The sequence below is a fragment of the Fusarium oxysporum genome, chromosome XII, assembly GCF_013085055.1.
Source record: "Fusarium oxysporum Fo47 chromosome XII, complete sequence".
In the NCBI taxonomy this organism is placed as follows: domain Eukaryota; kingdom Fungi; phylum Ascomycota; class Sordariomycetes; order Hypocreales; family Nectriaceae; genus Fusarium; species Fusarium oxysporum.
In genome coordinates, this window is record NC_072851.1 from 1,447,925 (window position 1) to 1,470,074 (window position 22,150).

The 22,150-nt window shown below is 48.3% G+C and overlaps 9 protein-coding genes and 1 non-coding gene across 10 annotated transcripts; 5 read left to right on the plus strand and 5 right to left on the minus strand.

Moving 5' to 3' along the window:
* Positions 1–316: 316 nt before the first annotated feature.
* Positions 317–1,333, minus strand: FOBCDRAFT_150529 (uncharacterized protein; the record flags this gene model as incomplete). The annotated part of the gene is made up of 1 exon (XM_059608346.1): positions 317–1,333. A coding segment is annotated over one exon (1,017 nt), but the record flags the coding sequence as incomplete, so codon positions are not given.
* A 1,345-nt stretch (positions 1,334–2,678) lies between these two features.
* FOBCDRAFT_209457 (uncharacterized protein) lies at positions 2,679–3,829 on the minus strand (the record flags this gene model as incomplete). Its single annotated transcript, XM_059609267.1, has 4 exons — positions 2,679–2,692; positions 2,784–2,862; positions 3,113–3,724; positions 3,773–3,829. The coding sequence occupies 4 exons, from the start codon at positions 3,827–3,829 to the stop codon at positions 2,679–2,681; spliced, it is 762 nt and encodes a 253-aa protein (XP_059468199.1).
* Positions 3,830–4,827: 998 nt separating this feature from the next.
* Positions 4,828–6,753, minus strand: FOBCDRAFT_12443 (uncharacterized protein). The gene is made up of 3 exons (XM_031193811.3): positions 6,500–6,753; positions 6,024–6,449; positions 4,828–5,972 (listed from the first exon to the last, which is right to left on the minus strand). Exons 1-3 carry the CDS (start codon positions 6,715–6,717, stop codon positions 5,003–5,005), a joined length of 1,614 nt encoding a protein of 537 aa, XP_031030432.2. The 5' UTR covers positions 6,718–6,753; the 3' UTR covers positions 4,828–5,002.
* A 708-nt stretch (positions 6,754–7,461) lies between these two features.
* FOBCDRAFT_234523 (Alpha/Beta hydrolase protein) lies at positions 7,462–9,483 on the plus strand. Its single transcript, XM_031193812.3, has one exon. It carries the CDS (start codon positions 7,624–7,626, stop codon positions 9,331–9,333), a length of 1,710 nt encoding a protein of 569 aa, XP_031030433.2. The 5' UTR covers positions 7,462–7,623; the 3' UTR covers positions 9,334–9,483.
* Positions 9,484–9,911: 428 nt separating this feature from the next.
* On the plus strand, positions 9,912–9,983 carry FOBCDRAFT_t288. The gene has a single exon. It is a non-coding gene; the product is annotated as a tRNA-Arg (tRNA).
* Positions 9,984–10,859: 876 nt separating this feature from the next.
* FOBCDRAFT_282446 (uncharacterized protein) lies at positions 10,860–11,309 on the plus strand (the record flags this gene model as incomplete). Its single annotated transcript, XM_031193813.2, has 1 exon — positions 10,860–11,309. One exon carries the CDS (start codon positions 10,860–10,862, stop codon positions 11,307–11,309), a length of 450 nt encoding a protein of 149 aa, XP_031030434.2.
* An 837-nt stretch (positions 11,310–12,146) lies between these two features.
* Positions 12,147–14,084, plus strand: FOBCDRAFT_266052 (major facilitator superfamily domain-containing protein; the record flags this gene model as incomplete). The annotated part of the gene is made up of 9 exons (XM_059611372.1): positions 12,147–12,247; positions 12,349–12,725; positions 12,776–12,861; positions 12,914–13,035; positions 13,086–13,218; positions 13,266–13,362; positions 13,420–13,689; positions 13,762–13,846; positions 13,921–14,084. 9 exons carry the CDS (start codon positions 12,147–12,149, stop codon positions 14,036–14,038), a joined length of 1,389 nt encoding a protein of 462 aa, XP_059466410.1. The 3' UTR covers positions 14,039–14,084.
* A 169-nt stretch (positions 14,085–14,253) lies between these two features.
* FOBCDRAFT_193551 (aldehyde dehydrogenase domain-containing protein) lies at positions 14,254–15,944 on the minus strand. Its single transcript, XM_031193815.3, has 4 exons — positions 15,626–15,944; positions 15,522–15,576; positions 14,672–15,475; positions 14,254–14,621 (listed from the first exon to the last, which is right to left on the minus strand). The coding sequence occupies exons 1-4, from the start codon at positions 15,905–15,907 to the stop codon at positions 14,329–14,331; spliced, it is 1,434 nt and encodes a 477-aa protein (XP_031030436.2). The 5' UTR covers positions 15,908–15,944; the 3' UTR covers positions 14,254–14,328.
* Positions 15,945–16,979: 1,035 nt separating this feature from the next.
* Positions 16,980–19,637, plus strand: FOBCDRAFT_209463 (CHAT domain-containing protein; the record flags this gene model as incomplete). Its single annotated transcript, XM_031193816.2, has 1 exon — positions 16,980–19,637. One exon carries the CDS (start codon positions 16,980–16,982, stop codon positions 19,635–19,637), a length of 2,658 nt encoding a protein of 885 aa, XP_031030437.2.
* A 956-nt stretch (positions 19,638–20,593) lies between these two features.
* Positions 20,594–21,862, minus strand: FOBCDRAFT_149765 (uncharacterized protein; the record flags this gene model as incomplete). The annotated part of the gene is made up of 3 exons (XM_031193817.3): positions 20,594–20,918; positions 20,986–21,490; positions 21,550–21,862. 3 exons carry the CDS (start codon positions 21,860–21,862, stop codon positions 20,594–20,596), a joined length of 1,143 nt encoding a protein of 380 aa, XP_031030438.3.
* Between the last annotated feature and the right edge of the window lie 288 nt (positions 21,863–22,150).

A 22,150-nucleotide genomic window follows, 5' to 3' on the forward strand; every position in this document is an offset into this window, starting at 1 on the left:
TAAATGCCGAAGTACCGTATGTTTACGCAAATCCGCCCCACTATCCAGCGAGGGGCTATTAAGTGGAGGACTATAAGCTTGCGGGGGGAAAGAGCATATCACACAATTTTTAAAACAGCCACCCATAGATCCGGTATTAAGAAGGAGCCCACTCATACGTATAAGATAACGGTCGCATTGGGGGACACGGTGAAATATCGCTTCTATACCCCGCCAGCGCCAGATGCTCCTATTTAGGATCAGAGTCACTTTACTGTGTCAGAGTTGAAAAAGTACGCTTTATAAGCTACATATGCTACAATGGTCTATATACTGCTTACACAGTGCTTAGTCTCAAATCGATTATCTCAGGTAGTTTCCCGCTGCGTGGGTTTGCTTTCATATCGCAGATGGATTTGAAACAAACCTTGGCGGGAGCAACCAATCCCATCTCAATATGCTTCTTCAACATAGGCCTCTGCTCACTCAACATCTCAATGATGGCATCTCCAGAGGCTGAAGGAGGGGGCTCGGCTGCGTTTATCATTATCTCCATGGCATCCTTGGAATCTTGGCGGGTGATTACCACTTGGAAAGCCTCTATAGCCACAGTCTTCAGAACAGCTCTAGCGAGCTGACTTAGGTGCGAAATGTCCAGAGAAACGGGACCTAGCCGAACAGCATAGTTGCTACATCCAAGAAGACGGAAGATTCCAGCTGGCTTATCAACCCACTCCGCGCGATCTCCCGTTGGATACCGGATGACGGGTGTCAGGTCTCGGATCAAATTGGTTACAAGTGTTCCCAGGATATCTGGTTGTTCAGTTGGGACAAGGTGTCCATCTTGGTCAACGAGGATTTCGACAATAGCCGCCGCCGAAAGCACAATGTGCTCGGCCGGGCCTAAACTTCCGGCAGAAACAGCTACGACGCGCGCATCGATCGAGCCATGTACACAGCTGCGTATAGTCGCGTTGGGGAAGAGGTACGCCACCGCAGCGACCTGATCATCAAACATTGGCTCACCACCAAACATGATAGCTGTCACAGATAGAAACATCTCCTGTTTAGGGCGGCAATAAGAGGCCAGCCGGACCAACGATGTTATGATTGAGAGCACAGCCGTTGCATGGCATGTTCGCAGAAGATGGGCTGTCATATCTGGCGCTATCAAACCTCCAATTGGTATCTGGATAGCAGGTATTGGCAGATAAATGACGCTCAAAATGTGCAAGAGAAAAGAGCCGTAGAGATCTCCAGCGTAAAAGAGATTGGCGACTCGGTCACCTGCACGCAGACCCGCATGCAGAAGTCCGTCTGCCAGGAGAAACGCAGTCCTAAGTAGTTGTTCCTGAAACTGGTGGGTCTGGCGCTCATCTCCATGCCCTAGCCTTTTTGACTGACGGCTACTTCATCCTGACGGCAGCACGCCTTCATCGTCTATGGCGGCTCCCCTTCACTCCAGAAGATGTGCCTTCCCTATCGCCCAAGTTGAGATCTCAGGTTCAAAAGGGTCAATGAAAGTGAGGGTTTGGGGTCTACCATCGAGGAATGGGCTAAGCGACCGAGGATGTCTATGGCAACGAGTCTTGACCATAGGATCTACTTTCATGAACCCCTACGGATCAAAGCAGATGAGTGGATGGTTTCAAAAATGGAAAGTCCTTGGGCCGCTCATGGAAGAGCCTTGGTTGTCCAACGAATGTTTTTAAAAGATGGGACTTTACTGGCTACATGCTCACAAGAGGTTCGACTTTCCCAATGATTTAACGATGGCGACTAAGTTTTTGACTAGCGAATACTTCGACCCGCAGAGGATACCACTTTGAATAGTGCTAAGTTATAAGAGCTGGGACAGATCCCTCTGAAAGATCAGGCATTATTACAGTGAGCTTCGAAGCCTTCTGGCTCTTAATCTATACGTTTCATGGTGGGACATAGAGCGAAAAGTATACTCTTCCAGAACAACTTTTCTTTGTGTGGTGTAATAACGATACTGGAATGCTTAAGAACGAACACTATCTCGAAGGCAGTTCGCCAAGGAATTAAGACCACTCGACTCGTGTTCATCGTCTGCGTGGTAATTCCAGTCGCTCAATGGCGATATTGAGTCAAAGTTACAAAACGAGTCCATAGAGGTGATGCGGCTTCCTTACCCTGTTATATACATGGTCAGTTTTAGATAGTCATAACGGCTCTGCAATTCTTATCAGCAGTGCTTATTTATTTTCAAGTCAGGCCGCAAGGATGCATCGTTTACCCGCCTATTGCAAGGAACTATCCTCCAACTAGATGCTAGTGCTTACCTTACTATCAATTCCAGGTTTGATGAGCCGCTCAGCAGTTGAACTGAAGCTAGTTTAGGGACGTTACGCAGTTGTAGGTAGCGAATAGCGAACAGCGAGCGGGTACGTAGCTCACTCCGAGTTGCACCCTTCGGTATCTAGCTGTCTCCTCTCCCTACTGAGCCTTTTACAAGCCACTACAGAGTTAGAAACGTCCGACTCGACCAGATACGATATCCCAATCCTTATTTCAGGCAGTGGGAACAGAGTTGAGGGTGTTCAGTAGCATTGATGTACCTGGAGCATTTTCTACCCCCTGTTCGCTGATACAAGTGCTCTGCCTAAGGAGCTTCTGTCGTGACATTTGATGATCATACAAAATCATCCTGAAATGCAATCACCTTCATTTCCCAGTCACAAGCTACTCTCTACATGTGTAATAGTAATATATGAATTTGACTCCTATCTCGCAACTCGGTAGGCCATAATCAAGCATCAATCTAAGAGAAATTCACTCACTTTCAGCCGAAGTGTCCCACTCGGAAAGACCTTGCCAGATTTTAAGCCTTATTGATGCACCAGCTCCGTCTGTATCTCTCTAACCCACGATATCGCCAATATCCGGCACCACTGTGTCTCGGCATTGCAGGCTGCTTCTCAGCCATCCAAGCCACCAGAAGAGCAAGGTTCAACGCAAAAGGTCTGGGGATTCAAATTAGGCGGGATTCGTAGTCTTTGTATCATAAAGTTTTGCTTATTGAATCGTAGTATGGGGCACGATACGGGAGATTTGTCTGGCCGGGGAAAGTATGAGCCACAGCTGCTTGATCAGAAAATCTGGAACCTACATTGAAGCGCGACTGTATTAGGCAAGAGGGAACAGATGTTGGGGATAGTGGCTTTGTTGTGTTCCAAAGTCCAGAGCCTAGCGAGTGTGTGATGGATGAGGGTGTTAAATGAGGCGAATGGGAGTAGAATAGCGGGTTTTGTATTGTTGGATATACGATCTGAGGTGTGTCTTTGAGTTGGCTGTGCTCTGGTGGGGAGCTTGTTATGAACATATCCTGTTGGTCGAAGGAACATGGCATGCTGATTGGTAAGTTCTGTAACCCTGATGGACTTGCTGAATCTTGTGAACATCGTCGTGTATCCGAGTCGTCGTCCCCATGATCAGGCGATTTCTCTTCATGCCGCTCATTCGACCTCGTCTCTTCAGGATCTCCGGCTTCGTTCGCCAAGACAAGAACCTGTGTGATAACATCCTGCACATCGGCCGCTAAGGCAGGATATTGTTTCAACACCTCTTCTTGCAACATCTTATCCGCAAAGTCCACAATCACCGTACTCATTCTCTCAACCACGCCTTCGAGTCGCTTAAGTCTCTGCACCCTCGCCGCTTCAGCAGCCTGTCTTCGTTTTCGAAATTGTTGTTGTGCCTCTCTGTTTCGTTCCCGTCGGCTCTGAACGCATTAGACTCGGGCAAGTTGACATAAATGCATCTTAATTACCTTGCTTGCATCAGTGCCCATTGGACCAAGATAATTCGGACTTTTTGACTCGGGCATCGTGTTGTTGTGTGTTACGTAAATCGAGATGCAAATATTATAGAATTAGTCCGAAATTTGTTCTGGTTCGGGACGACTGACAAGTGCGATATGTATGATTATGAGCTACCAGAGAAACATAAGTAGACCCGAAGCCCGGTAAAGAAAAGGCCCATTTTGTGTGGCGGAGCCGACAGACAGGATGACCCCAATATTTCCGATACACCCAACCTATTCTACTAAGAGACCCATACAAAGATGATCTGACTTGCCAAGTCAGCAACTTTAACGTTAAAATGATGACAGAGGAGCGTTTATTCCACCCGAACCGGTTAGTAGTCATCTTACTCCAACCTTACATCTAGAATTTACAATTCCAAGATTCATTTACAAGACTCCATCCTTCTGCGTTTTAAGCTCTGCCTCATCACCGGCTGCTTCCGATTTGGGGAATTATGCCAAGCTGGCTGACTGCACCCATGCAAGTTTGTTGGCGAGCTAGATTGCCTTCATAGTAAGCCGCGATTCGCGAGACATCAAGAGCGAATAGCGAGACACAATTCTTGTCATGAAATTGAGTTTGTTCTCCGCCTTTTTCGTGGGAGCAAATTCTGGTGCCTGCTCTCTGCCACTTAGAGCTCCAGATTTTACCTCATTCTTGTAGTTTCTTATTGCCGATGTGGTATGGCACATAGAATCTGACCATATATACCAGGGTCTCAGCAGTCTAGAACCTCTACAACCAATGGCACTGGCAGAAATACGAGGCAAGCTTGGTACCCGCTTGTTCTGCTATGACGGCACTCAGCTATTTGCATGACGGCGACGTAAGCTTTCGGAGATAAATGTTCTGCCTTGATTCGGCAGAGCTGAATGCATACGCAATACGACGAGCTAAGGCGCTTAGGCAGCCTCTTAAGAAGAGGTAAAACCGGGTTTCACTAGCAGACCCACCGCCGCAAATAAAACAAATCCACTGGTCCAGAGCATCGGCCGCCTTTGTGGCTTTTCTGATCAACCCTGGTCCGACAACTGATCGCTTCAATATTTCGGATATAAGGCTTGGCTGCATGATACTTGGGACTCTGCTGAAATAGCTCGATCACCTTGTTTGGCTTTTACAACCTGACATCATCTCCCAAGTGTGCAGAAGCTTCAGTCTTGTTGATAGCTCTGTGCCTATCGCTATCAAAACTACTTCACATACACAGCATCCAGCACCGTCTGAAACCCCTTCTCAACTTCCTGCCTTCGCACATTTCCCTTTGTCGCTGTTCTGGGAAGCGTCCCCTGTGGAACAACAACTATGTATCGCGTGTGATCGACGCGCTCATGCGTATACCTTCGCCTATGAAATGGAGTGATCCTCTTCAGAATATCCTCCTTCAGCTGCTGCATCGAATCCCCATTATCAGTACCGTTAGCGCTTGTTAGACACTCTTCCTTTGGCTCAACAATTATAGTAGGACAAGGGCGTCCGACACCGACGGCAACCACTGCGCTCACAAGATCCTCGCCACAGGTCTCCATGACATTAGATTCTATAGACATGGTATCGCATCGCAGGGAGGCTTCCATCTTGATCCAGTTGTCGTTGCGTCCCCTGAAAAGATACTTGCCAGGCTTGACCTCAACGAACAAGTCGCCTGAATGAAATTTGCCATCGGCAGATCTAAAGCTGGGGACTGGGCAGTTGGGCGCCTCTGGGGGCACAACTAGCTCAAGTAGCTGCTCACCTGACGCCAGCGTCTCTCCGATGGGGATAAACTCGTTTTTGGTAGTAGGGGTGCACTCAAGGTAGTCGTCGTTCTTCCTAGCATCTGTCATCAAAGCCATGCCCATTTCTGTGGAACCGAAGATATTGAACATTGGAATTCCTTGTTTCCGTGCCCACTCCAAATCTGCAACGTCGAGGCTCAAGCCACCAGAGCCTGCGTTGTCAATCTTTTTGAGAGAAGCGAGGAGGGATGCATCTTTGCGAGCTTCACTGAACAACGCAGATAGAGCAGGCGGGAACATGCATACACATGTCAAGCCATGCTCATCAAGCATCGTGCGCACTTCAGCGACTGGAGCAGGAAGAGTGCTCGGGATGATGATGCATGAGCCCTCTTTCGCTGCGATCCAGCTGAGGGCAGATCCAGCAAGGTGGCAGAAGCTTCCCCTACCAGTGCATTAGTATACTGCAACTGAGAAACCCTCTAGTAAGACTTACATGTGGACACTAATCATCCTCTCCCTCTTCTTGTTCGACCTCTGCTCAAAGAATGTTGACATATCCAAGGTGTAGTTCATCCATCGTGCAGTAACAGGTACCAACTTTGGTGTGCCTGAAATCGAGCCAGACGTGTGATAAATGAAGAGCTCATCATCGTCATTGCTGGGATGCCAAGGGGTCACAGGCAGTTGTTCTGTATCCGTGTCGAATTGGATGGCGCCGGCTGGGAATGTCGGCACTGGGCTATCCTTCAAGAGAGAAGTGTTGTCTGGCTCATGCAATAAAGCCACAGCGTTGGACTTCTGCAGGAGCTCATAGATGACAGTAGGATCTGTCATGCGCAGAGATAACAGCTGAGGGATGTATCCTGCCCAGTTGAGACCCTGGATATGGACGGTATCGGAGTAGGCATAACCCCTCAACCTAAATGTGGAATCAGCTGATGATGTAGTTTCATGATCACACCGACTCACCAGACACCGACAACAGCCCTGTCTCGAACGCCTAGGCTAGAAAGCTTGTCCTTCCAATACTTTGCCGTCTGTTTGACATCCCTCTCAAACTGAGCAAAGGAAACGTCTTTGAACTTTGTGCCGTGGGGAGACTGCTCTGGGATTTTGAAAAGTGCCAGATCTGGATGCCTTTTGACGCTCGCTTGAAGCTCAGAAGCCGGAGTCTTAAAAGTGCTCATGATTGTCGATTGTCTTGCTATTGCTGATGAGTAACAACCCAACTACTATAGAAACCAACTGCCCTTTTATAGTCATCTACTCCATCGACTGCCGCTCAATATGCCTCCGGATAGATCGGTACGGCCCGTATATCTCCTCGCCATTAATCTTCCTAAGCGGGAACAAGATCATCGAAAAGGTGCACCCGCATACACGGGTATGCATCGGAGGTGCCAAGGCCCCAGTGATCTCCGTTGAAGGGTTCCAGAATGGGACGAGTTGCGATCTCTGAGACGGTCGAAAATCACGCGCATACCCATAAATTAGCTGCCGAAAGTCTATTCAAGAGCTCTAATTCCTCCTATAGGATGCTCATATTAGGCGCTCGATGCGGTGTGGTTTTCGCATAATTAACAGATGCGGCTATGGTGACCTTTTTTCGGTTTCCATTACGTATGGGAAATATGATGATGATGGTTTCACGACGTCTCCTTGCCTTGCCGTATAACCGAGAGAGTGATCGGGAAATAGAATATTTTCCGGGTGGATTATCTGTACCCACTGACTCAAGATGTGACATAGCTTGAGTCAGGAAGATGGGCCAGAAGGGATTGAATCCTTGAATAGCATGTAGGTCCATAGTAGTAGTACTCCACCAACGCGGTCGACCTAAGAATAACCTGAGAACAATAAAAACATATCCATGGAAAATAGATCAATTGCTTCCTTTCCGCGGACAAAGTTTCAATCTTGATTGTGATTACTGACAACTCTGGTTGATTACCTTCCTAAATAGAATGTTGGTGTCGACGCGTTGTGATGACGAATGCAAGGATGCTCACGTGGCAACGCGTTAGGCTGCTCGTTTCATTTTGACGATCGTCTCCTCTTCATCGAGTCATCATCATCAAACAAACACCAGAAAAATGGACAAACACTCACTCAACCCGCCTGAATGGGCCGAGCCGCGCCGCAAATCACGCGTGAACAAATGGAAGGTCTTCGGCGCTGGTATTCTCACTGTCGCGGCATTCCATTGGCTTGCGCCTCACTGCTCCCATCGCCACCAGCATCCTCACCATCACGGTCGCACGACTTACCCAGGCGAGCACATTGAATGGAAGCCCTGCGGAGAGATCAGCAATCGTTCCGTAGAGTGCAGCAAGATTGACGTGCCGATCGATCAGTTTCATCCTGATGTTAGCAACAAAACCTTTAATGTCCCCATTATTCGCATGCGGGGCAAAGATGGAAGCAAGAACATCCTCCTCAACCCTGGTGGTCCCGGCGGCAGTGGCTTCGAGTTTCTCCACAGACGTGGAGAACAATTGAGTACCATTGTCGGCGACGGTTTTCACCTTGTCTCGTTTGATCCCCGCGGCATTAACTCCTCCTCCCCACGCGCTTCATGCTACCCTAGCAAACAGGCGCGTCAGCAGCTTGGATCAGTGCACGATGTCGATATCGTCAAGGATGGCGCTGAGATTTATGCCTGGACACATAATTATGTGCGAGCCTGCGAAGATACTATGGGCGAGCATGGGAAGTACATCAATACTCCTCAGACAGCTGCCGATATGAACAGCATCCTCGATGCTCTTGGTCAGAAGGATATGTACTACTGGGGGTTCAGCTATGGAACTCTTCTCGGCCAGACTTACGCGACTCTGTTTCCTGAGAGGTCTCACAGGGTCATTATCGATGGGGTTGTGAACCAATTCCTCTGGTACCAAGCTCGCTTCGATATGGAGGACCTCAATGACACAGAGAATGTTATGGATGGTCTTCTCAAGGAGTGCATCAAGTCCGGCGACGCATGCCCTCTCTCATCCATGGCAGACTCTTGGGAAGGCCTCAAGGACAAGTTCCTCTCTTTCGTTGGTGAACTCAAGGAACAGCCGATGAACGTCTACGTCAACAATAGCGTCTACGGTCTTCTCGACTACCAGAAGATCTGGTATGGTGCACTGTTCCCTGTTCTATACAAGCCTCAGTTCTGGGGCACGTTTGCCGAGCGTATGGCGCAGCTCATGGGCGGTAACGCAACTGAGGCTTTGATGGCTTATGGTCTGGATGATGGTGAAGACAGTGATGCGCTCTACACGGTTTCGATGAACGATGGTCTCTCGGGTCCTCTCCACTGGCCACAGGACCTGGACTCCCTCCTCGATATTGTTATGCCAACCTTTAACCGCAGCGTTTTCGCCCCCGATGATCTCGTATACCTCTTCGCCAAACAACAATGGCGCATCCCTAAGACACACAATTACGTCCCGCGCAACGGTGTTGAGACAGCACACCCTCTTCTCATTCTCACTACAACTTATGATCCAGTCTGCCCTCTCATCTCCGCTAGGTCAGCAGAAGCTGCATTCAAAGACTCAAAGATCGTCGAGGTCAAGGGATACGGCCATTGCTCCGTCGCAGTTCCATCGCTTTGCCTCGCCAAGCATGTTCGGGCCTTCCTCTACAATGGAACTATGCCTGCTAATGATACTCAATGTGAGGTTGATGGTCCATACTTCAAGCCCAATGGCACTGCTGGTGTGATGAGCTTTGAGGATCCAGAGGACCAGGCGATTCATCTTGCACAAATGGCATTGGCGCGTGATCCCGAGTGGCCACGCCACGTGTAAATTTATTTCGCTCGCAAATTATCAATATTCAGTAGTTGATGCTGTAGTAGCTCTATGGTCGTATAGTCTGACTTGGCAAATTGAACTTTTCGACCAATTTCTGAATTGCTATGACGCAGTGGATTCAAATTTTCTGCAGCATCTGTCTGTGCGTCCGTAGTTGCAGTCGACCTAGGGTAAGTTCACCTTGTAATCAAATCGATGTTCTAGCAATGCTTTCAGGGTTCCTCGCGGGTGTAATATAAATCTACAAATGCGCGATTTAAATGTAAATTAACTTGAAGTCAGAAGCTCAAGTAACTTTGGTTTTTTAAGATGGTTTAGTACTTTGAGTATGAATTTTATACTAAGACAATTAAAGACGAGGATAAGTTATAAGATCCTTTAGCATTGCTCTAATTAGAACTATAAAAAGACACCATTAAATCACTTCCAAATATAGGAATTTAATTACTTTATTAAACTTTAGTTTTTTCTAGTGAGCTGCTGTTTGGTAGAGCACTCTTCTGCCAGAAAGCCAGAACGAATAGCTAGGCTGGGGTGTATAAAATGACATTAGCACTCGACTTTCATAAATTGGTCGCGTGGCCCAATGGCAAGGCGTCTGACTACGAATCAGAAGATTCTGGGTTCGATCCCCAGCGTGATCATTTTTTTGCTCTTCACTATCAGCAGCATGCATAGTGTAGACTGACCTTTTGCTATTCCACAAACCAGATTGACTCAATTAAGACGCAATGTTCACTGATTTTTGTTCCTCACTAGACGGGCGTAATCGAGTCTTGGCAAGAGTTAAACTCGCTTCGTTTTGCTCAGTTCGTTATCTCGAGTCAGACATAGGGATCGACAGATGAAACGTCGCCAGCTGCTTTAAAGTTTCCTGTCGCGTACCTTATTTTAGTCCGCGGCTCTTCTGCAACGTCAACTGCTAATCTGCGGTCATCGTCTAGCCAGCCTCCATCGAATCAAGCTTCAGGGGTGCAGCGACAACAGACTCTGGGGGAAAACCTTATATGTATGTCGCAAACACGGGAGCTCTACTAACTTGGTCGTTTTTATAAAGGCAGCTGCAGATCGCAGCTTGGGCCGAGAGAAACAGTTTAGTTAGCAGGCGTATGTCATGTTCAAAGCAATCAGCTACTCGCAGCAACATGGCAAGGACATTGATCTCCCTAGACAGCTTTTCTTTATTTTACTAATGTTTTTGTTTTTTGATACATTTTATCCTCCCCTTCTACCACTAGCCTCTCCCTATCGTAATCTCACACCCCTTTCCAGCTATGATGAGATGGCCCAAACGTGGGCACTTGTTGTCACTCGACGTTCAGGAGAACTAGGCAAGTCTTAACGAGACGCGCAAGTCGACGAGGTTGAACGGTTGACGGAACTAACAGTTACTTTGAGTCCGACAAAAATAAGTATAAGAAGGGACAATCTACCCATAAACTGACATTCTTCTCTCATCATTGCCATCATCCCTTGTATCCATCTTCCTTTAAGAACTTTCACTAAGCACAATTATCTATATGCTTGTTACAAACATCATCTTCTGGGATTTTGCCACCGCAACCGCCACTGCTCACCTCACAGTCAAGAACGTAGCCACCAAGTTCGGTGTCCCAGAGGCCGACATCAAGGAGATCCTCTCTACCTCTGATATATCCACCATCAACGTCGACAAATGGGCAGACTTCCTTGTCAGCCCCAAAGACATCAAGCCATGGCCCCAGTCTGACAAAGTCGCTGCTCTCGTGGACGTCAAGAAAAACCTCAAGACTTACATAGAATCTGACGCCAAGGTTGAAAAGCGTCAGGATAACCGCCAGAAGCTGCAGCAGGGAATTGACGCTACTGCGGAAGCTATTTCTGCTGGCACTCTTACTCCTGCGGCTGTTTTTTCTCTCGGTGCTTGTGTCTCGGCTGCCCACGCTACGTATGTTGGTGGCTGGACCTTCTGCCTCGGCATGAAAGATTAGAAGAGTCCTTGACGAACAGTGTTGGCTGCAGACCAGCTGTGACTGCTAGACTCAACAACGGCAATGACAGGGGGATCTATATCCATTCAACTCAAGCAGTGGAGGTTTCGGACCTTTTTACGTGGCTGTTGGATAAGTAGGATCTTTGTTGATGGCTGCTGATAACTGAAGTGTATGGAGATTTCTTATTTGTCTTTTTATACAGTCGCTACTCTTTATATGCTTTAGTGTGCAGTCATTGCATTACACAGTCTCTACCGCCGTGCTATCAATATTGAGATGGCCGCTTTTCAACTTTAACTCATCTATTTGTCAGCCTCTGGAAAAGGAAAGCTATAGTACTTACCCAACGGCGCCAATTTTGGACGCCGGGGAGATGGATACTAATCGCAATGCCATTCCTCCCTATCAAATGGACGTTTGTATCAACCATAGCTCCAGTGTACTTACGCAGTCGGGGTAGCAGCACTCTAATTGACGGGGCTACTTTTGGACCCGGGAAGGGGAAACGTCATGGTCACGATCCTATCAGACCGTCATCTGTACAGGTCTAGCATGCTTACGTATCTAAGGTGAAGGGTAGCAGCACTTTCCTTGGCGGGGCTACTATTGGATGCCGAAAAGCATCTCGGAATACCGGCATCTCCAACAAGGATGATCCCCCACAAGTTCGGTTTAGACCAAGCCATATGGGTCCGCTCGCCTGTAATTCCCCGCAAACCTGGAGTCTGGGGAAAACCTTTAAATAATTCCTGCCAAGCCCATTCTGTTGCTGCCATATGCATAACGCCAAGCTTGACAAGCCTTTATAGCCTTATTTTGATCTAACAGCTCAATATGGATTTCAAGGCCGACCACGAGGAGATGGACCATCTCGACGAGAACATTGAGCACAATGCGCGCCTCACGAGGAGAGTTTTGTTCAAGACAGACACACGGTAAGTTCATCGATTCATCATCTGTCACGTCACTAACGGAACAACTCAATTAGAGTCCTCCCATCTCTTGCACTGTTGTTTCTGTGCTCCTTTCTCGACAGGACGAATGTCGGCAACGCGAAAATCATCGGCATGGAGAAAGACCTGGGCCTCACCAACTTGCAGTACTCTCAGGGCCTGGCCGTCTTCTACGCCACTTACGTCTTCAGCGAGTTACCCAGTAATCTGGTCCTCAAGAAGGTATCGCCCAGGATCTGGCTGCCCACTCTGACAGTGGTCTGGGGAATCATCACCATGTGTCTTGGCTTCGTGCGCAACTTCGCAAGCTTTGCAGCTGTACGAGCCTTGCTAGGTGTCGCAGAAGGCGGGCTACTACCTGGAATGGTTCTCTATCTTTCGAGCATATACACACGTGGTGAGCTGGCGTTGCGAATTGGAATATTCTACACGGCGGCATCGCTTTCTGGAGCTTTCGGAGGTGAGTTATCTGGGGTAGCCAACCTAATCTGTTTATCTGACGGTATAAAGGCCTGCTTGCTCGTGGACTTGCTGCCATCGGCCCGCGAGGTGACCTGGAAGGTTGGCGATGGATCCTGATCATTGAGGGGCTAATGGTAGGTCTTGGGTTTTCACAACGACTAGGACTTTGGCTAAACATTCTCATAGACTGTCGCCGCTGGGTCGATCGTGTTTTTCACTCTGCCAAACAACCTAACGACAGCACGGTATTTCACCCCAGAGGAGAGAGAATGGGCCGTGAAACGTCTGGAACAAGATCGCGGGACAACGTAAGTTCTCTCACCCCATCTTGATAACCAGCCGAGTTGACGATTCTCAGTAGCATGACATCAGAGATAGACGAGAAGTTCAGCTGGGGTGAAGTGCGTCGCGGAGTCTTTAATGTGCAAGTTTGGCTCACATCTACTGCTTACTTCGCAATTCTATCCGGCCTTTACTCATTCGGCCTCTTCGTATGTATCATTGTCTCCATCTGATTTTGCATCACTAAATGTTATAGCTTCCGACCATCGTCAACGATCTTCATATTGCGTCAAGCCCCAACCAGGCTCAGCTGTGGAGTGTAATTCCATACGCTGTCGCTACCCCAGTCACAGGTGAGCGAAGGACATCCGTTCTCCCATAGTCCCCAACTAACCTGCGTCCGCTTTCAGTTCTCGTCGCGTTCGTGTCCGATCGATCAAAAGTTCGCGGTCTCATCATACTTGCCGTCTTGCCTATTGCGATAATCGGCTATGCCGTTATCGCAAACGTGCAGGCAGCCAACACCCGGTTCGCCATGACGTGCCTGATGGCCCTGGGCATGTACGCCTCTGTCCCATGTATCTTGGTTTGGAACTCCAACAATTCCGCCGGACACTATAAGAGGGCTACTACATCTGCCTTGCAGCTGGCCGTTGCAAACTGTGGTGGTTTTGTTGCCAGTAAGTCCACTCCCGCATATGCCTGCTAAAAGTGCATGGTGAATTATGGGCTCTAACCTCTATCTTTCATAGGCTTTGTTTACCCTCAGAAAGATGGTCCATTATATCACAGAGGACATAGAGTAATCCTAGGGTTGCTATGCTATGCGTGGGTAGCGTAAGTGTATCCTATGCCTGGCTGGTGCACATGCACTAGCTTTTCGAGAAATGTCTAACACGGTGCTTTTTTAGTGTTTTGCTCAATGTACTTTGGTGCGCGAAGATTAATCGGGATAAGAAGAACGGGAAACACAACCAGTATATTGGTTACGGAGATGATCGGGACCCAGAGTTCAAACTGGTCATGTAGATAGCCATATAGGTTTGAGAATTACCAATAACGAGACACTTTCGAGACGTATCAGTTCAAGAACCTTGAATAACACTATAGGCATAATTAATGAGTTACAAGATGCTTATGATGAGTTTAGGCCTGTTGCACGGTCATCCATTTATGGTATGGGAAAACTGCCTTGTCGTATTCCTAAGGCATTACGGGGCGCGTGACTATAGTTTTGACGTCAACGGAAAAGGTAGCTCTGATAAATGTTATCACAGAAATAATATCTGCAAGCAGGGCCCTCTGTTGGCAGCACATCTTTATACTTTGGACTTGTAGCAATGAATCACCTGGGGCTGACAATACACACTCAGCCCCCGTCGACCCCACTCTCCACCGACGCCGCTCTCCTTATGACCAGCAAGATGCGCTTGAGGTAGAGGCTTCTCAAAACTGTTGATCCAGATCGTACCGGCCTCGATGCGGTCTGCTAACCGCTGTGCATGGTCAACGTCCTTTGACCAAACGGCTCCTCCAAGACCAGATAGCGTGTTGTTGGCTCGCTTAATAACTTCATCTTCAGTCTTCCACTTCATCAGTGGAACAATAGGGCCTATGATACTGTTAACCACTACTCGAAATGATTGAGTCTGTCAGTCTTACCGAATGCTTCATGTGTAACAACGAGGGAGTCGTCGGGAGGATTGTCGATAATCGCAGGCTTGATGACGAAAGCATCCCCACTATCATCCGGCTTCGAACCAAGCGCAAAACAGTGGCCGCTATCGATCGAGTCTTGAAAGAAGCCCTTCACAATATTGTACTGCATCTCGTTCTGTATCGGGCCAAGCATGATGCCGGGCTCGAGGGATGACGTCGGCGCTACCTTCCACTCCTTGACCGTGTTGACCATCGTTTCCAAAAACTCGTCGTAGATATCCTCATGGACGAAGACGCGTTTACTAGCAACACAAAGCTGACCTGAGTTCATGAACGATCCAAGCGCCACTTGAGGTGCCACGATCTTCGGATCGACATCTGGGCAGACAATGCTGGCGCTATTACCTCCAAGCTCTAATGTGACGGGCTTTAGAAGATTTCCAGCCACCTGTGCGATCTTCTTTCCTGTGGCAGTTGAGCCAGTGAAAGTAATCTTATCAACTCCTGGATGCTGACATAGTGCAGGTCCCAGCTTGTCGTCACCGTTGAGGGCTTGAAGAACACCGGCTGGGAAAACTCCCTGGAGTAGCTCGACGACCTTCAGGATGGAGTAAGGCGTGAAAGGCGAAGGCTTTACGATAATTGTGTTTCCAGTTATAAGGGCTGCGGCGACCTTGGCGATGGAGAGGACCAGGGGATAATTCCAGGGACAGATAGCTGCGATGACACCCAGTGGCTTCTCTCGGATCGTTAATCGTAGTTCGTCGTCGTCCTGAATCACTTGCTCTTGAAGTGGCTCCTGATTCGCTGTACCTTCTTAGTCTGTTTTCCTTGAGGCCAAGATCTGACTTACCATTGAACTGTAAGAAGTTGATCGAATGCTCAACTTCGAGAGTGGCAAATTGAATCTGCGACAGTCAGAACCGCCGAGATATTTCTAGTAAAAGTGCCACTTACAGGCTTTCCCCCTTCCTTCGTGATCAACTGCGCCAATGCGGGTTTATGGTAGATCAAGACATCTCGTGCATCAAGCAGGGCATTCTGTCGGTCCGACCACGACGTCTTAGACCACTGAGTGAAGGCACTTTTGGCTGAAGAAACTGCATTATCGATGTCCTCAGATGATGCAACTGGAACATCCCAGAGCTTTTGTCTTGTCGATGGATCTGTTCCCTGCGTCACCTTTCCAGCGACGGAAGTTCCATTCACAGTATTGACAAATGTAGTGAAATGTTCCATCTTAACTCAGGAATGCTGATTGTCACAATGAGATATGGTGAGTAAATGCGATGGTACTTTTGACTTACATACACCGAAGCCTGACCTAAATAACAAGACACCAGCATTGATTCCAAACTTCATTGAAGTACCGGATGCAAAATCGGCAGTTGGAGCGGGACTTCAAAATGCGGAGATCATTCTCGAAGAAGTCAAGTCGGAGGGGAAGATCTCTTCCCCAAGTTCCCCAACCGAGGCTACTAACAGGATCCCACATGAACTATGATTGTTGTAGCTAGGCTGAGAGATAAGTAACTGTCATTGGGCTATCAATTCTCAATAATAAGATAGGTAGAATGAATGTTGCGTGCATGAGCTCTGCTGTCGAGCATCTTAAACTGCCGTGCCTTATTCGCGGGGGCTAGCAACTACCCCCGCTGCGAAACCAGCGTATAGTGTCTTGTGACAGAACAGGCCACCTGAGTAATCTTCCATTCATGACGTCTCTATCGCGTAGGTGGTGGTGTTTTCTGCTGGCAGTTCATGATTTATAAACACTCCGGGTGGGATAATTTAGGGTTTAGAGTCAATCGGCGGGGATGCGGGGGTGCTATTTTGCGGGGTATACGTACCGGAAAGGAGGCTTGATAAGCTATCTCAAGCATGACGTCTAAGGGATCAGTCACTCAAGCTCTATATAGCCTCAGTTCTTTATCTTTGTATACCAAACCTTTTCATGCTTAAGTATCAATGCGAGTTCAGTTTCTCCTGGAAAATAAAGTGGCATTCGTGCTCCATTACTCTGAGACCCAAATCAGCATTCGCCTAGAGATAACTTGGCAAGGCTGCCTACAACCTGATTTTACCATTGTCTCTGAGTGGTGAAAGATAAGCCACAGATATGGAAAGGCTGCAGAATGAGTGCGTAAGCGTGAGATTGCTCCCCAGCATCGTCCTTTAGGCATCCCAAATCGTTACTTGACGGGTGTCTTGATCGTTTAATTTCGTTGTCATTAGTCCCACATACCAAGACCATTGTAAGAGTCTTTTTATCAGTCTGCATACAGCCAAAGCCAACAGGAAATCCATCTCCATGTCACAGCAGGGCGCGAATAAATCATTTATGGATGATCTGGATTCTTTCATCGACATGGCCCGGGAGGTTGTCGAGGTAGCACCAGCAGATGATCCTGATCGCATCATCTGGCTACACGAGCTGGGGAATACTCTATGTCGTCGCTTCACCGTAACTGGGGGACTCGCTGATCTCGAGGATGCAATCAATGTGGGGCAAGAAGCAATCGATACCGCTCCAAATGATTACATTCATCGAGGCGCTCTCCTGGACAGCCTCGGTGTTCACCTGGCGATTCGATTTGCCAAAACTGGATCACTACCTGATCTCCAACGAGCTATTCAAGTCACACGGCAAGCGATCGATGTGGTAGTAGACTCAGATAATGATAGAGCCTTCCGGCTGACGCACTTGGCAAATCACCTTGGAGAGCGCTACGAGCGAACAGGGTCTTCTATAGATCTTGAAGAGGCGATAGAGGTGGCCCAGTCAGCCGTAGACATGACTCCGCTCGATAGTTCCAAGAGACCAGGGCGGTTGAATACTCTTGCAAACCAGCTTCACGAACGATATGGAAGAACCGGGATTCTTGAAGAGCTCAACAAAGTTATTGACATCTGTCGTGGCATCACCAAAGCTGCTACAGAGGGCTCTCCCGATCAAGCTCTCTTCAAGTCCAACCTTGCCGGTCATCTTGGAGACCGCTATCTCAGGACAGGCGACACGAATGACCTTGATGAAGCAATACAACTCGCACAAGAGGCATTGACCACCCTGCCGCCAGGCCATACAGATATCCCTAGCCTATCGAGTAACCTCTCCATCTGGCTTGCGAAACGGTATATACGAAATCGGGAAACAACCGATGTTGAGGAAGCCATCAAGATGGGGCACCAATCTATTGCCGTCGCTCAACCTGGAAACCCTAGTCTAGCTCAGTACATGAGTAACCTTGCAGATTGTTACTGGAATCGCCACACTTTGACTAATTGCACGGATGACTTCGACGCTGCCGTGAATCTCTATCAGTCTGCTCTGGATCACTCCAACTCCAACATCCAAACAAGAATTGCAGCTGGAAAATTTCTCTTTGAAACATTTGCACATGCCTCTCAATGGCAGCATGCTCTTGTTGCTTCTCAAACAGCCTTCGGCCTACTACCACAACTGACACCGAGGTCCCTTGGCTTCGTCGATAAGCAACGTATGCTCGGTCGAATAGTAGACCTTGCTTGCGATACCGCAGCCGTGGCACTTCACGCCGGCAAAGAACCTTTTTTCGCGCTAAGCGTACTGGAGAAAGGTCGCGGGATACTCGCTGCAGCAATTGAACAAATTCGCGTTGATGTTCTCGATCTAGAGCAGAGCCATCCTGATCTCGCAGGGCGATTCCTGGAACTCAGCCAAGTGCTCGACGCGCCTATCCAAGGTGGCGATTCAGTTTCAGCTCAGGCTGTCGCAAACCGCCGAGCCGAGGCAAGTGTCGAATTAGAACACCTCATTGATGAGATTCGGAAACGTCCGGGGTTCAGTGACTTTCTGGAATCGCCAAGCGAAGATGACATTCGAGCTGCGGCCAGTTTAGGACCTATCGTGATTATCAATCTAAGCAAGTTTCGCTGCGATGCCATTCTAGTCGAACAACATCAAATTAGGTCCCTGCCGTTGCCCGATCTGACTATTGACAAAATGAATGAGAAAGAGAGTCAAGGTTCATTGACGAGTCCTTCCATTCTGAAATGGCTTTGGGATATTGCCGCCGACCCTATTCTCCAGGCACTCGGTATTCGGGGCCCTCCACCAGACGATGACTGGCCTCACATCTGGTGGATTCCAACTGGCGGACTGAGTAGGCTTCCATTCCACGCCTTCGGACATCATTTCCCAGGATCAACCGAGGCAGTACTGGATAGAGCCATCTCATCGTACAGTTCATCCATTCAAGCACTTATCAATGGCCGAAAGCTTCGCTCAGATTCAGCCAAAGATGAAGCTCTCTTAGTAGCCATGGAAGATACGGCGGGGCAGATCAAGCTTCCATTCGCCAAAGAAGAGGTATCAGCTATCGCTAACCTCTGCAAGTCAATGAATCTTGAGTCATGTGTTCCAGATAAACATAAGCAAGCTGTCTTGGAAGAGCTTCAAAACTGCAAAGTCTTCCATTTTGCTGGCCATGGCAAGATGGATGGCAACCCTTCCCAAAGCGGACTGCTTCTGACCGATGGCATATTGACAGTATCTGAACTTATGGATATCAATCTTCGGAAACATGCTCCGTTCTTGGCATATCTTTCTGCTTGTGGGACAGGCCAAATTGGAGGGGATGCTTTCTTCGATGAGAGCATCCACCTGATCAGCGCATGTCAACTAGCGGGATTTCGGCATGTGGTTGGTACACTCTGGGAAGTCAGCGATAAGTCATGTGTTGAAATATCACAGACTGTGTACGAGTCGATAAGAGATGAAGGGTTCTCAGACAGATCTGTTTGCTGGGGTCTGCACAAAGCTATGAGGCAGCTCCGAGATACGTGGCTAAGTACACCAGAGCAACGTCTGGACCGGATGGTCAGCAGTGAGAGAGAAGAGATATGGTCAAGAGACATTCTTTCTTGTGATGAGGGTGATGAAAAGATGGAGAAACTTTTCTGGGTCCCCTTTGTTCATTTTGGAGGATAAGGCACAGCCACGGGGAGGTACGGTAGAGGTTCAAATGGCTTCTTACATATCCTGTTGATTACCATGATATCATCGCGATATGAAGCTGGGTCTCCCTTAGCTTCTCGCTCAAGTTATGACAACTACAATTTAAGTTCGCCCTAGTTTTCTAGCTAAGGAATTATCCAATTGAACGATACGCCCGATACGTTAAATGTCTCACCAGGCTTTCTATACTCGAGTAGCCCAATGGCTTCGTTCATTAGCTCTTTACAGTTTTTCACATCGTATGCCTATTCTATATGTTGTAACATAGCGCAACACACCGTCAACGGCCTCAGTAAGTGGCTTGATTCACCTTGCTGCAGGCTATAGTAGCCCCTCAGCGCGTAACCTGCTCATATTACTTCTGTTGTTCTGTGTTGCACAACTGCTTTATAGGCTATCCTTAATGCAGAGGACTGCTGTAGCTTTGCGGGCTTACCGTGGCTAGGTGATCCCTTCGCTATTGGTCACTTACTAACTCATGGAAAAGGGAAGCCGACACTGGCAGCCATTACAATGGCTGCTGTAACAATTCACACGAGAAAACCGAGTCAGAAACAGACACTAGAGTATTCCTCAACAACGAGATCAATCTCTACTGCTCAGAATCTCGCGCTAGAGCTCTCGGAATGATGCGGCCGTCGCTGAACCTGGAGCTTCAATCGGTCCTTGATTTACTACTTTCATCTACAACCAAGACGCTTATTCTGTCACCGTTGTGCTTTCACTGCGAGTATGAGGCTCAAGGGGAAATGTCTGCAACCCAGGCAACACACCACCATAGACTCGCTCCCATCTCGAGGCCAGCGCAGCAGGAGTCTTCCATGCATATTCAGGATCACGAAGCCATAGTCGAAGCAAATGTCTCCTGTAAGGGGCGCTTCCGTCAGCCTCTGATCTCACTTAGAATCCGACACCTCTATAGGAATAACTCACTGCTTATCCTTGGTATCTGTGAAACCATCGCGGGCGTGGAAAATGGCCACATTGTTGACATACTGCATGTCACCCTTCTCAAAATTAGTCGATACGCTGAATCGTTCAGCCAGAAAGTGCAGAGTATCGAGAGCTTCGGCCTGGGCCTCGGTGATAGGCGGTAGATGTTTGCCACGGGGTATCTCTCCGAAGCCAACATAGTAGCGGCGTCCATACTGAAGAAGGATTCTATCAGGGGTCTTGCCATCGGCACTGGCAGGCAGATGATGGAGTAATGGGCGGCTCATGAATCTGTCGGTATCGTTGACTGTCTTTGTGAAGCTTTGCAGCCAAATGTGATTAGTTACTGGGTTCCTCGTAGACTAGCAGACAAGGACATTCGGCTTACAGCTCTGCGTCCCAACGTCCACTAAGAGTATGAATAAGATCTGGCCGTGTAGCAGCAATGTGGTTATACACACGCCATGTGCTAGCTAGACGACTAGCCCCTCCCTCGGCCGCGGTAGAGAGGGCGAAAAGAGAAACAATATCGCCGGAGTCAGTATGGAAGACCTGTTTATCAGCGGTGTAGGCAGGTGTTCCAATCTTAATCTTGGTCTTGTCTCTAGACTCGCCGAGACTGGAGCGAACGTCCTTGATATGTCCAATAACGACATCAGCACGCTCGCCTTGGAAGTAGGCATCCTGGCGGCCACGTATAGAGCCTATATGAGAAGAGACTCCAGCATATATGATGATATTTTCTTCACGGGTGTACCGGTCAACATCTAGGCCTCTAAGGACGAAGAAGCCATGACCGAAGTGTAGTTCGCGAGATAGACGGCGCAGCTCGCTATGTAGTGTGGGTAGAGGGAAGGTCTCTTGTGCGATATAGCCCTTGGAAATGTTGAGGGCTATTTCTCAACATCATGTCAGTCATGGTACACCAAGTTAGATAGTGGAGAACACTGACACTTAAAGTGTGCAAGGGCCCTGTCGATCTCCTCAAGCTGAATAGTCGATAGAACGTACGTCCAGTCATACTTCTGGGCAATAGTCTCTCCGTCCCAAACGAGGTCTCCCTTGAGCTCATTAGGGAAACCCTCAGGGAGGGATTTAGTGAGATCCTCTGTCTGGGTCCGGCGAGCTACACGCGCTTGGTATTTGTCCCAATCTGGGTGGTAGGAGATATCCGGTTGACCAGGTGGGGGCAAAGCAGCAGGCGTAATACCAAAGGTTGGGGCGGATGCAAGGGAGAGAGCGGAGATAGTAGCTGTAGCGGCCATGGTAGCTTGGATGATAACGCCTGAATGAGGGTTTGTTTCAAGGATGAATAAAATCTTGTACTCGCTTGGCTATAGATTGTATACTATGTGATAATGATCCTAGTTTATAAGAACTGGGTGTATTCCCGGTGGCAGATCGGCGAAACGCTGAACAAAACGAGGGGCTTGTAATCACGCCATCCAGTAGACAATGGTGTGGCATCACCAACAAATTTGCGAAGAAGGAATTAAACACACGAAGTAACTATATGCTTCGCTTACATAAAAGAATCATTTTGGTGATCAAGT

Bases quoted from the DNA above. Each gene is read 5' to 3' on its own strand.
- FOBCDRAFT_12443 (XM_031193811.3), bottom strand. From the start codon at position 6,717: ATGAGCACTTTTAAGACTCCGGCTTCTGAGCTTCAAGCGAGCGTCAAA. The intron at 6,450-6,499 runs GTGAGTCGGTGT...TTCCACATTTAG, and splicing joins AGGGCTGTTGTCGGTGTCTG to GTTGAGGGGTTATGCCTACT. The intron at 5,973-6,023 runs GTAAGTCTTACT...ATGCACTGGTAG, and splicing joins AGGATGATTAGTGTCCACAT to GGGAAGCTTCTGCCACCTTG.
- FOBCDRAFT_234523 (XM_031193812.3), top strand. From the start codon at position 7,624: ATGGACAAACACTCACTCAACCCGCCTGAATGGGCCGAGCCGCGCCGC.
- FOBCDRAFT_193551 (XM_031193815.3), bottom strand. From the start codon at position 15,907: ATGGAACATTTCACTACATTTGTCAATACTGTGAATGGAACTTCCGTC. The intron at 15,476-15,521 runs GTAAGTCAGATC...AAGAAGGTACAG, and splicing joins CAACTTCTTACAGTTCAATG to CGAATCAGGAGCCACTTCAA. The intron at 14,622-14,671 runs GTAAGACTGACA...ACAGTATCATAG, and splicing joins TGTTACACATGAAGCATTCG to GCCCTATTGTTCCACTGATG.